Genomic DNA, 12,261 nt, shown 5'->3' with positions numbered 1-12,261 from the left:
GCTGGATAACGGGCTCTCTTTTCATCGTTTTCCATCCTGGAGGCAACGTGAGGGATCCCATGTATCCGATATTACTAAACAAAGACGTCAGGCTTGGATTGCAGCGGTGAGACGAGGGGATATCGAGTTCTCTGCAATCCCCAGCTTTTTGTTGGTTTGCTCACGGCATTTTCTTTCCGGTGAGTTCTAAATTAATTCATATCACTCTTGAAAGGCTTTTAGTGTTATTTTCAACGTGCTGAGGTCATAGATAATGAGATAAAACATGCTAATGTGTGATGCTGCAGAACCACATCATGTCGACTGAGTAGCTTATGATTTGGCATTATTGCAGGCAAACCAGCATATGAAATGGATGTAACAAATCCAGACTGGGCACCAACACTGCACATGGGGCATGACGACATACCTGTATCAGACTCGGACCGGCACTCAAGGCGTACGCAACGGAAGCGAAAAAGAGCACCCATCGGAGGTAAACAACACCCCCCCCCCTCTAAAAACATACTAAATTGCTATCACTGTACACTAATCCGCACATAACTTCCAGATGAATCACACACCTGTCATTGGAATATTGGTGTACATTTACCTTATGTCTAATTTTATCTTACAGGCTTTCGTTATGCAGCTGCAGAGTCTGAAGGTGTGCCCCGTGCAGAAGTGATTGATGAAGATCTGACAGAAGACCAACAGCAAAATCACAATGTCATGGAGGCAGTGGACAGCAGTTGTGTTGGACAAGTGGAGGTTGAGGTACCAGCTGCAAATGTGGATATACTGAAGAAATGTAAACCTTTTAAAATGATGACAGATTACAAACTCTCAGCTGTGTCTGTAATCAAACCTCTGTAACTTTGCTTCACTTCAGCAGCATCAGCTCATGTTCACATGTTGATTCATGGTTTGCTTCAGTTTTTGATGGACTGCAGAATATTTTGAAGGTTATCTGCTATAAAAAGCCAGAACAGGAAAATCTGCTTCATGTGTTTCTGTTTGATCCTCAGTGACTTTGACACAAAGGCCTCTGCTGTGATGATCACACCTCTGATCAAGTCTCACAGTGTCAGCTTTGTTTTTATACATATGGATATGTGCTGATAAATGATCAGAGTTATAATATTTCCCACTGTCTGCTGTGTGCCGTGACCTTTGACCTGCTAAAGACAGTCAGCTGTGGATTATTCATTGTTGTGTCTGATACTTAGAACTGTGAGGAAGAACACTACACAGTTAATCAGGGTCCCCTCTCTCTGAATCAGGAAAGGTGGGCAGGCCGCGTGTGGGCCGCGGGCCATACGTTGAGTCTCACTGTTTGAAATGTGAACATTGTTCTGCTGCAGTCAATGGACTAAACCAGAGAAGAAGAAAACAGACTTTACCATGAAGATCCTCAGTGTGGATCAGTATAATATCAGCCTGATGTCTGCAGTTTAGTGTCAGCACAACTTTCACATCATATTCATCTCAGCACAACTAAAACATGCTGACTGACCCCAGAGTTTCAAGTCCACATCCTGGACTCTCCAGGAAACCACACAGATGCTTCACTCCTGAATCCTGCAGCTTGTTGTTGTAGCTCAGGTCCAGCTCTCTCAGATGGGAGGGGTTGGACTTCAGTGCTGCTGCCAGATAATCACAGCTGATCTCTGACAAACCACAGTCCCTCAATCTGTATAAAGAATGAAAGATGTAAGTTTATTAGACAAAGTGTGAGCTTGAAATCATTCAGTGTTTCATCATCTGTTCAGAGCTGAAGAAGGTTCAGAATGTAGAAGTTTAGAAAATGGAAACTCCAAACAGCTGAAGCCAACAGGAAGCAGCTTCAAACAAACACAACAAGAGAAAAAACTCTGAATGTTTCACATTAAAGTCGTACATTTCTCACAAAGCTCAATTATGTGACAGACATTTCATCCCATGTCAGTTTGGCCTCATCCTGGGCCGGATTATCCAGCACACACTCTGACCACAGGCCCAGGGGCCACGCACAGCTGGGCTCCATCCAAGAGACAGCAAACAAACCAACACAATAATAAAAAGCACCATGTGATCTTCTTACATCTTCAAGACAAACATAGTAAAAACATGAGCACATTTGTTTCCTGATAAAATGATGTGACAGGTAGAACAGAGTAAAGTGGTGGTGTTACAGCCTTTCTCCCCTCTGCTGCCGAGGCTGTTAGTCTCTCCCAAACTCAGCTACAGGACTTCCAAATGAATGAAAGCAGCAGAAGTGGCTTTACAAATGAAAGAGGAAGAGGAGAAGAAGAGGAGAGGGAGGCCACCCTGACCATCACTCCAGCTGAAAACATCACACTTCCATTAAAGTTGGTGAGGAAATGTTGAGCAGGATGAGCTGCTGGCTAATCTGGAGGCTGTAGCAGCAGCTCACAGTCACAGTGGATTTCCACTCATGAAAAAGCTCTGGCTGCTTCATTTCTCATCTCATATCAGAGACTTTAAAGCTTCACTGAAGCTGTACTGTGATGCTTCCATATCCCAGTGAGGCCTCCATAATGATTTCAGCTGTTCTGTACACACACTGTGTGCCCTGTATGGCTCAAAGTCTCTGCAGCCTGTTTTTATCTGCTATCATCAGATCTTCATCATCCTCATTCACATCCCTCACACACTCTACAGCCTCATCAGCACTGACTTCATCTTCACTGACTGATGGAGCACAACATGAACCTGTGGAGGCTGAAACACTGTCCTGTCAAACATCTCCCCGTCACCACTCCACTTCTGTCAGCCTTTAAATGAACCCTGCTCAAGTCTGTCACTTCTGTTTGGAGCCAAAAGGAAAAACTGTTGTTCAGTCGTTTGGAAAGACAACATTTCTGAAAGCACTCAAACTTCTTCACATTTGTCTTCAGACACATCCTGAACATTTAGGAACTGAAGAAAGTTTCAAACATCCATCAAAGACCTGAAATATAGAAAAACAACTACAACAGCCGCAGTCAGTGAACTCACCTCAGAGTCTCCAGTCGACAGTTTGGACTCTCCAGTCCAGCACACAGAAGCTTCACACCTGAATCCTGGAGGTCTTTATTTCCACTCATGTCCAGCTCTGTCAGATGGGAGGGGTTGGACTTCAGAGCTGAGGCCACAACTTCACAGTGAGACTCTGAGAGTCGACACTGAGTCAGTCTGTGATGATAGAAAATATAAAATGTGTTATTATAAAAGCAGAAAATCTGCATTATAAACAGAGACTGAATGTATATGAAGACAAAACAGAGTGAGGTCATAATCTGATGAATCTGCTCTTCACATCTGTGCTTCAGCTCCTCTTACTGTGTTTGACATGACACAACGATTGAGTCTCTCTCAGACCTGCAGACTTTTAATGAGAATCTTTGTTTGGCTTTAATCTGCTTTTGACTTTTTCATGGATTTCATGGATGATTTGAGTGATTTCCAGCAGGACACTTAAACATGTCAGTGGACGTCCTAAAGAACATATTCACTGATATGAAACGTGTCATTGAACAGGATTAATATCAGTGGAAACATGGTGGAAACAGCTGTGACTGCATGGATGTGACACACTTCAAATCTGTTCTCCACTCTTGGATTTGGGATCCATGGAGCTGCTGCTGAGTCTGTACAATAAAGGAATGGTGTGGAAGGTTGCAGCGTACGGACACAAACACTTTGTGGTTACAATCTGATTTTATTTTCAACATTAAACTACTAACCTACACTGATCAATGATGTTAATGATCACATCTGGACTCACCCAGCCTTTCTGCAGGTCCTCACAGCTGGAATCAGTCTCTGTCGTCCCCGCTTTGATGTGTTGTACTTCAGCAGGTCAAACTCATCCAGAACCTCCTCTGACATCTGCAGCATGAAGGCCAGAGCTGAGCACTGGATCTCAGAGAGTTCCTTCTCTGATCTGTTCTCTGACTTCAGGAACTCTTGGATCTCCTGAAATAATGAGAGGTGGTTCATCTCCATCAGACAGTGGAAGATGTTGATGCTTCTGTCAGGAGAGATTTCATCACTGTTCATCTCCTTCAGGTTGTTGATGACTCTCTGGATGGTTCCTGGACTGATCTCTGTCTGACCCAGCAGACCTACTAAGAGTCTCTGGTTGGACTCCAGACAGAGGCCATGAAGGAAGCGAACAAACAGGTCCAGGTGGCCATTTTTACTCTGGAGGGATTTATACATGCCTTTAGTCAAAAAGACATCCATTGATGGGAAGCTATAAGACTTGAACATGTTCTTAAAAAAAGATCTGTTTTTGTATTCTTCTCGGAAATTCCCTAGAAAACCTTCTACCACCTCTGTCTTCCTGTTGATGTGACAGTGGAACATGTAGACTGCAGCCAGAAACTCCTGAATGCTCAGATGAACAAAGCAGTAGACTGGTTTCTGGAAGATCACACACTCTCTTTTGAAGATCTCTGTACAAACTCCTGAGTACACCGAGGCCTCTGTCACATCCAGACCACACTGCTCCAGGTCTTCTTGGTAGAACATGATGTTTCCTTTCTCCAGATGTTCAAATGCCAGCCTCCCCAGCTTCAGAAGAACTTCCCTGTCAGCCTCCGTCAGCTCCTGTGGACTCGTCTCATGTCCCTCATGGTACTTGTTCTTCTTCCTCTTTGTCTGAACCAGCAGGAAGTGTGAGTACATGTCAGTCAGGGTCTTGGGCAGTTCTCCTCTCTGCTCTGTAGTCAACATGTGCTCCAGAACTGTAGCAGTGATCCAGCAGAAGACTGGGATACTACACATGATGTGGAGGCTCCTGGATGTCTTCATGTGGGAGATGATTCTGCTGGACAGCTCTTCATCACTGAATCTCCTCCTGAAGTACTCCTCCTTCTGGGCGTCAGTGAAGCCTCGTACTTCTGTTAGCCTGTCAACACATGTAGGAGGGATCTGATTGGCCGCTGCGGGTCGGGAAGTTATCCAGACGAGAGCCGAGGGAAGCAGATTCCCCTGGATGAGGTTTGTCAGCAGCTGGCTGACTGATGACTTCTGTGTGACATCAGACAGCAGCTTCCTGTTGGTGAAATCCAATGAAAGTCTGCTTTCATCCAGGCCGTCAAAGATGAACAAAAGCTGAGAGACAGCCAGCTTCTCTGCTGTGACCTTCTGTAATGTTGGATGGAAAACATGGAGCAGCTCCAGAAGACTGTACTGCTCATCTCTGATCAGGTTCAGCTCCCTGAATGAAAGCAGAACCACCACACTGACATGTTGGTTCTCCAAGCCCTCTGCCCAGTCCAGAGTGAACTTCTGCACTGAGAAGGTTTTTCCAACACCAGCCACGCCGTTGGTCAGAACCACTCTGATGGGTCTCTGTTGGTCAGGTAAGGCTTTAAAGATGTCCTGGCACCTGATTGGAGCGTCATGGAGGGCGTCCATCTTGGAAGCTGTCTCCAGCTGCCTCACCTCATGTTGGGTATGAACCTCTTCACTCTGTCCCTCTGTGATGTAGAGCTCAGTGTAGATGGTGTTGAGGAGGGTTCTACTTCCTGTTTCATCACTTCCTTCAGTCACACGTTCACATCTCCTCCTCAGACTGATCTTATGTTCATCTAAAACCTCCTGCAGACCAACATCTGCTGAAAGAAAGAAAAACAATGAGACTAAAGAGAAAGAAAACTCTTCAATGTCTGAACAACACAAGAAGTCCAGTTTTCAGAAATGAGTCCATCAGCAGACAGATGTTCAGTCTTACTTTGTACACAGCTGCTCTGACTGGCTGTCTGCAGTCCAGCTCTGCTTCTGGATCTTTCTCCACACTGTGCAGAAGCTCTGATGGTGACACAGAAAAGTCACAGTGGAGATACTTCTGTGCACCTTTGATTAGACTCATTATAAAAAGGAAACAAAGTTTGAACACAGTCATGTTTCCAGTTCACTGACTTACATTTATTCCATGGACACTCACTCTAACCTGAACCACAGCTACAACCCAACATTGTTGAGGCCTCATCTCCTCCTTTCCTGACTGTAGAGGTTAAATATGCAACAACCAACAAATAAAAGAATTTGGTTCATTTCAAAGAAATTCACACGGTGACCAAGTAAAGTAACCGTAGTAAAGGAGACAACATCCCGTTGATGGTGGGATTATTTGAAAGATTTGCTTTAGTCACGTCACCAAATGCAGTTGAACCACCCGTGGATCCATGTTTGACCATTCTACCACTCTGAGCTCTGCTTTTGAATCATTTTATTATTATCATCATTCATTTATTCATTCTTTGGAGGGGGGCTATTTCCTAATGCCGCCCTAATAAGCTGATGTTCAAGGGGAAATATAACAGAAACTCTTTCAGTGTTATTCATTAATAAATTAACAGATAAACTGTGAAGAAGAAAAAACTGAGATTTAAAGGAGAGAGTGAGAAACTTGATCATCATCATCCTCATAATACATGTTTATCAGTATCTGCTGTGACCATACTGCAGTAATAACTACAAGTCTACATTTCTGTGACTGTTGATCAATCACAGCAGGAATCTGAGCTCATCTCTGCACACAGAGCAGCTTCAGCTCTGGGATAAACTGCTCGCTTCACGTCCTTCTCAGCTCACAGACACTCATCCTCATATTTTCCTTTAACATTTGATGGTATAATTCATCTGAGTTTACACTTTATCTGCATAAATACAGAAAAACAGACCCAAACACCAGAAACCATCAGTTTCACCATGTAGAATATATTGTTGTTTCCTTTTAATTCAGAGAAAAACTCTGATTTGGATTTTCTCTGTTCTCTTTGCCACAGCCCATCCCAGCAGCAGCTGAAGCAGCTGACTGTCACAACACTGAATAACACTTTAGGAGGAATTTCAGAGGTCAGTAAAGCTCCAGTTTCAACATCAGTTAATTAATCATAGTTCATCATAAATGTGAACCTGGCTGGCACACATGTTAATGTTAGCCATTTAAATATTAGCAGTTAGCTGAGGCCACAAGAAGAAGAGGCCCTAGAAGAACAATGGATGATAAGATTAGATTTTCAAGACTAGGCAGAGACGTGTTTTCCTTACCTAACCTAACCTACAGTTATGTTTTCTTATTTCTGCTGTTTGCATGTTCACAGCTGAAATAAAGCTGCCTCTTTGACTTCATCCTGTTGTGTTTGGGTCCAATCCTGCCTACCACACAGCGCTACAGGACAAAGTCTAAGATTTTTATCTTTTTAATGAATCTTTGGTCATATTTATCCAGGAAAACACAAACATGTAAAGGAGTCATCACAGGTCTCTGACCTCGTTGGTTCAGCACTGAAGTCTGGAGGGTGACCTTTGGACCAGTCACTCCTCACCGACGGACAGCTGGATCCTGCAGACTGTGACCTCTGACCTCTGCAGACACAAACATGTTTTATTCAATGATCAATTCTCTGATAAAGTGATTGAAGCAGCTGTGGTCACACAGACTGCAGATAATGCAGCTGTTTCCTGTCAGTAACAGTCCTCTTAGATTAGAGTTCAGCTTTTTACAGGAAAACAAATGTCCCTGAATGCAACAGTGAGACACAGTCTGCCTGTGTGGCTGTGATAGCTGCCGTTAGGAGCGCTCATGTGTTTGCAGTTAGACGAGGAGATGTTACCATCATGGACACGTTAACAAATCCTGCAGCATCACGTGGCACAAACACTTTGTGTTCCTGTCATCTGCAAGCAACAGGAAGTTCATTAATAAAGGCGGGATGGAGACGTGCCTGTGATGGTTCTCCTTCATCCAGCTGTTACACACATCTGGGCTCACACGACGAGCCTTTGTCTAATACAGCAGCTGCTCTCTGAACACTTTTCTGAAGAGGAGCTGCACAAACCTTTGTTTGCTTTGTAGAGCAGCGTATCAAAGTCAAACTACCCACTGCTAGCAGCTGTTTCTATCATAGTTTAGGATCCAGATGTGTGAGTTCTAGATTTACACCTCTGATTAAAATACATAGTTAAAAACAGCCAATTGAGTCCAAATGTGTCTTAAACCAGATAAACTGACAGTTACAGCTGAGCCTGTGTGTCCTTGGAGACACTGCTCTGCTACAGAGATGCATTTTAGAAACCAGGAAACATCAAAAATCATTTAAATCAGAGAGTTCTTGTTACTAACAGCTCACCTCTCTGCAGCAGAGACTTTAAAATCAATGATAAAATCTTACGCCTAAATTAACTTTACTGTTAACGAGTTTTCATGTTTCTGTAATCCACCAGTGTGCTCATGCTTTTTTAAGTGAAAACATATTTTTAATGATCAAATATAATTATGTTTGTTATTTGTGGATTTTAAATGTCCTTGACAGAGACAGATGATGATCATTATCCTGCACTGTGGTCTCAGGTTTGGTCGAGCTAGCACAAAGAATGGCTATGTTGAACTTCCTCCTGGGATCTACACTAAGAAGTGAGTCCAACATTAGCAGGGTCTCTTTCCTTTATCTGGATTCACTTTAGCATTCACAGTCACGTGAAGCTTGTTATTAACTCGATAAGTCAACCCAGGGTTTCAGCTGAGCGCTCACATGAAACACATGGTGTTGGCAGCATCTGATCAATCATATTCATGGAGACGTGTATCAGCAACAGAGCAGCTGAGTTTGCAGAAGGAAGTCAAACTAAACCACAGGAACAATATGAGGAGATTACACACATAATAAAATACTAGCAGTAACACAGCTGCTGCAGACAAATCAGTCGTGTGATCGTGTGTGAGAGGAGAAGGACTGTAAAGGAGTTTGGTGTTAAAAGCTCTGTATGAATGTGGGAGACTTTGAAGGGCTTTAAAAAGGCCAATATAAAATAAAAGGCAGCAAAACTGCTGAGTGTGAAAGTCACCAGACTTATCAGAGCTCTGTGATTAAGACCTGTAAGAACACCTGTTTGTACTTGTTGGCATTATATCAAACACACACGTATATTAAGCCTTTGTTTGAACTCTGGTTGAATTTGTTACTTTCAGACTGTGAAACATCACAGAGGCTGCAGCTGCAGATCTTTTATTCACCTGGAAATTTACTTTAAATGTTAGATGGAAAATGTATTGCTCAGTTTAACCAAAGTAAGAACAAGAATCCATAAACCTTCATAAAGACAAACATCTCCCAGAACATTGAGCTGCTGAAGTGTCACTGAAGGGAAAAACTATTTGTCCTCCTCCATCCAGCAACACCTGAAACACCTGAGTGGAAGCTCCTCCCTACACTGTGTTTGAAGCAAAGCACAAAGGAGACACCTGCTGGAGCAGCTGGAGTCCTACAGACACTCAGCCTCTTCACTACACAAACACCTCCTACAACATCCACTCTTTCCACTCTGACTGCTGTGTTTGTGGAAACACTCCAACACACACCGCTTCACATACCAACATAGAAATGTGTGTGAAAAAGAGCTGAGCTGATATTAAACATGAGGATTTATTCAGAAATACAGAGTCAGGAACAACATCTAGACACACATTACCTCTCAGCAGCAGAAGAACAGCCTTTAAAGTTTATACTGATATCCTTTGACTCGTTGCTCTTTAAGGAAACACAGCTGGGTTCAGGTCCAGGAGATTCTGGCCTCTTATTGATCCTAAAAGAAAAACAATTGTCGCGTATTATTGAGGATGAGAACAAAACAACGAAGGTCCAGAAGAATTAGGTCAAACGATGATTTTAATGAACACATGCGTAGGGAGATGAACACCGTTACACAATCAGCGTCGATCTCCGCCCAAAAGCACACAAGCAGTTGCTTTTATAACATCAGGGTATTATTATGCCCCCTCTTGCGTCAGAACAGATACTTGCATGAGTTAAAAACACAAATGTTCTGTTGACAACTTTTGACACAGTTTGAAAAGAACATCGTCTCCACGCCAGGTGCTTCCTGTAGCTCGTCTTGCTTTCACTTATCCCTGGAACATCAGACGCACGTCCTGCAGCAAACTATCACTTATGCAGGCACAAAATGCAGTTACAAGCAAAATATGTCTGAACTCTAACCTAGAATATAAGTCTACCTACGGTGTGTGTGTGTGTGGATGTCTCGACCTCAATTGCACTCTGTCTCACCTCTCGCCTACTAAAGCTCACACCCAGACAGAGGCCACTCTCATATGTGTAACAATTTAACTGAAACTATATGTGTAATATATTGAATAAATGCTTTAATCAAATGCCACTACTCAAAGCTCAATAAAAAGGATATAAACGAATAAAAGATAATAATGAATACTTGTATCATGTGTGTTTTGTAAGCGTGTAGGCAATCCTTCCATACCTCTAAGTCACTTTGCACAATAGATCGGCATCGCGACATCGCGCCAGACGAAGCTTCTGACCATCAATTATCAGACTGAGCTTAAACTCTTTAAAAGCACAAACTGCAAGATGTGTATAAAAATAGTTATAACTGCACCTGGAATAAAGGTTAATATGGGATTATGATAACACCTGTAAAACAAGTTTTAACGTAATACCAACAGCATCAATAAATGCTTTGATGAAATGATGATTAATGCAATGGTAATGATAATGGTTATGACAGTAACAGTAACATATCTCCCTGATCTCCACACAATAAATGTAACAGCTTCATGAGACAGGAAGGAAAAAATGGAAATGTTAAATTAAAGACATGATGAACAATCTGAAACTCATAAAAATAATGTACTTACTCTTTGTCACATAACAGTCTTTTGTTAAAGTTTTCAATAATACCCTTTGACATGTTGCTCTTTAAAACACACTTTTACTCCCTGACCTTTGACCCAGTGTGACATGTTGACTCACTACCTCAGACAGCTTAAAATAGTCTTTTTGTTTTTTGGTGCTGCCTAAAAGAACCGTAAAATATCTGTCCTATATACAGTTATGTTCATATATTTTTGTACTACATCAGGAAACTCAAAAACATAGTTTGTAATATTTTAATCCTTATTTTTAAAACTGTTTTTGTCATTTTTCTTCTCCCATTGCATCAAAAATCATTATTTACACTGAATAAATGAGTCAGCAGCTCTCTTACATTGTTGCTGCAGGTTCATTACTGAAGTCTGGAGGGTTTCCTTTGGACCAGTCACTCCTCACAGACACACAGCTGGATGCTGCAGATCCTGCTCCATCCTCTTCCTCCATCTTCTTGATGTCAGGGTGGAGTTAGTCTGAGAGGCAAACACACACACTCAGAGGTGCTGTTGTACTGGAAGCATCACACTGACGGGTTTCTAACGTTCTCATTGATCATTTCATGGAGTTTCTGTGGTAAACACTGTCCTGTGACGTATGTGTTATGGTGAGGGTCATGAGGGCTAACCAGCCCCACTCCTTACTCCTCATATTTCAGCCTGAAGCACAATAACAGCCTAAACCTAACCTGGGCCCTATTTCAGGAAGCCGGTTTAGAAAACTCAGAGTGAAAAACGATACTCAGGGTTGAGTAACCCCGAACTGTCCAACTCGGAATATTCGGTTTCAGAAAGGCTGATAACAAGTAGTTCAATCAACGCGGAGTTGCTTTAACCCCAAGTTAAGCGCGCGCACGAGGATACATAAAGCCCTGATTAGTGGAGCACAGATTAAGCGAGTCACCATGGAGACGGAGGGAAAGAAGGCGCGGTCAATGTATTTTACAGCGCTTGAGGCCGAAATTCTGATGGCAGCATATGCCGATAACATGCAAATTTTGCAGAAAAAAAGTAACACAGCCACAGCTGCAAAATAAAGGGAGCATGCATGGCAAAACATAGCCGACAGAGTCAATGCGTGAGTGTTAATATAAACATTGATCTAGGGATTTCCACCCATTTAACATGTTATTTATTATATTTCATTTTTTATTTTATACATTTTATTTTGTGATGTGAGCGCAGGTGCAACCCAACAGGCCCCAAACGTTCCTGGCAGCAAGTAAAAATGAAATATAAAATATAGTCCAAACAGGTAAGGTATAATTGTATTATGAGCCATAGTGCTTGGTCTGTTTGTCCCATGTAAATCAATTGCAGTTAGAGGCTACATTAATTTTCTTTCTGTAAGCACTTATTGAAATTATCTGAGCACATTACAAGTACATATTTGCTTACTCTGTATGCTCAAATGTGACCCGTTATGGCCACTAGAAAAAAAAGCGGAGGCCCGAAAAACAGGTGGGGGTCCTCCACCACCACCGCTCACAGAGCCTGGCCACTTGGCTTCCACATTTGTGATAATGTTGGCAGCATCACATATGATCTTCACAGTGCAGAGAACACAAATTAGCATCCATTACTATAATGAAATAATTTGTTAG

General features: G+C 42.4%; 1 protein-coding gene across 1 annotated transcript; it reads right to left on the bottom strand.

Moving 5' to 3' along the window:
• Positions 1-1,476: 1,476 nt before the first annotated feature.
• LOC146676601 (protein NLRC3-like) lies at positions 1,477-11,255 on the bottom strand. The gene is made up of 5 exons (XM_085402205.1): positions 10,999-11,255; positions 5,705-5,781; positions 3,749-5,588; positions 2,980-3,156; positions 1,477-1,672 (listed from the first exon to the last, which is right to left on the bottom strand). Exons 1-5 carry the CDS (start codon positions 11,106-11,108, stop codon positions 1,477-1,479), a joined length of 2,400 nt encoding a protein of 799 aa, XP_085258331.1. The 5' UTR covers positions 11,109-11,255.
• Between the last annotated feature and the right edge of the window lie 1,006 nt (positions 11,256-12,261).

This window comes from Rhamphochromis longiceps, linkage group LG3 (genome assembly GCF_057381845.1).
Source record: "Rhamphochromis longiceps isolate RC_006_pf linkage group LG3, R_longiceps_female_GT1.1, whole genome shotgun sequence".
NCBI classification, from domain to species: domain Eukaryota; kingdom Metazoa; phylum Chordata; class Actinopteri; order Cichliformes; family Cichlidae; genus Rhamphochromis; species Rhamphochromis longiceps.
Note: the sequence above shows the minus strand (reverse complement) of the source record. Positions and strands in the feature narration are given on the sequence as shown.

What these genes read in the sequence shown, in the direction of transcription:
- LOC146676601 (XM_085402205.1), bottom strand. Translation starts at nt 11,108, where the DNA reads ATGGAGGAAGAGGATGGAGCAGGATCTGCAGCATCCAGCTGTGTGTCT. An exon ending in TCAGAGCAGCTGTGTACAAA is followed by an intron (nt 5,589 to 5,704) that starts GTAAGACTGAAC and finishes TCTTTCTTTCAG; the next exon opens with CAGATGTTGGTCTGCAGGAG. An exon ending in AGGACCTGCAGAAAGGCTGG is followed by an intron (nt 3,157 to 3,748) that starts GTGAGTCCAGAT and finishes CTATCATCACAG; the next exon opens with ACTGACTCAGTGTCGACTCT.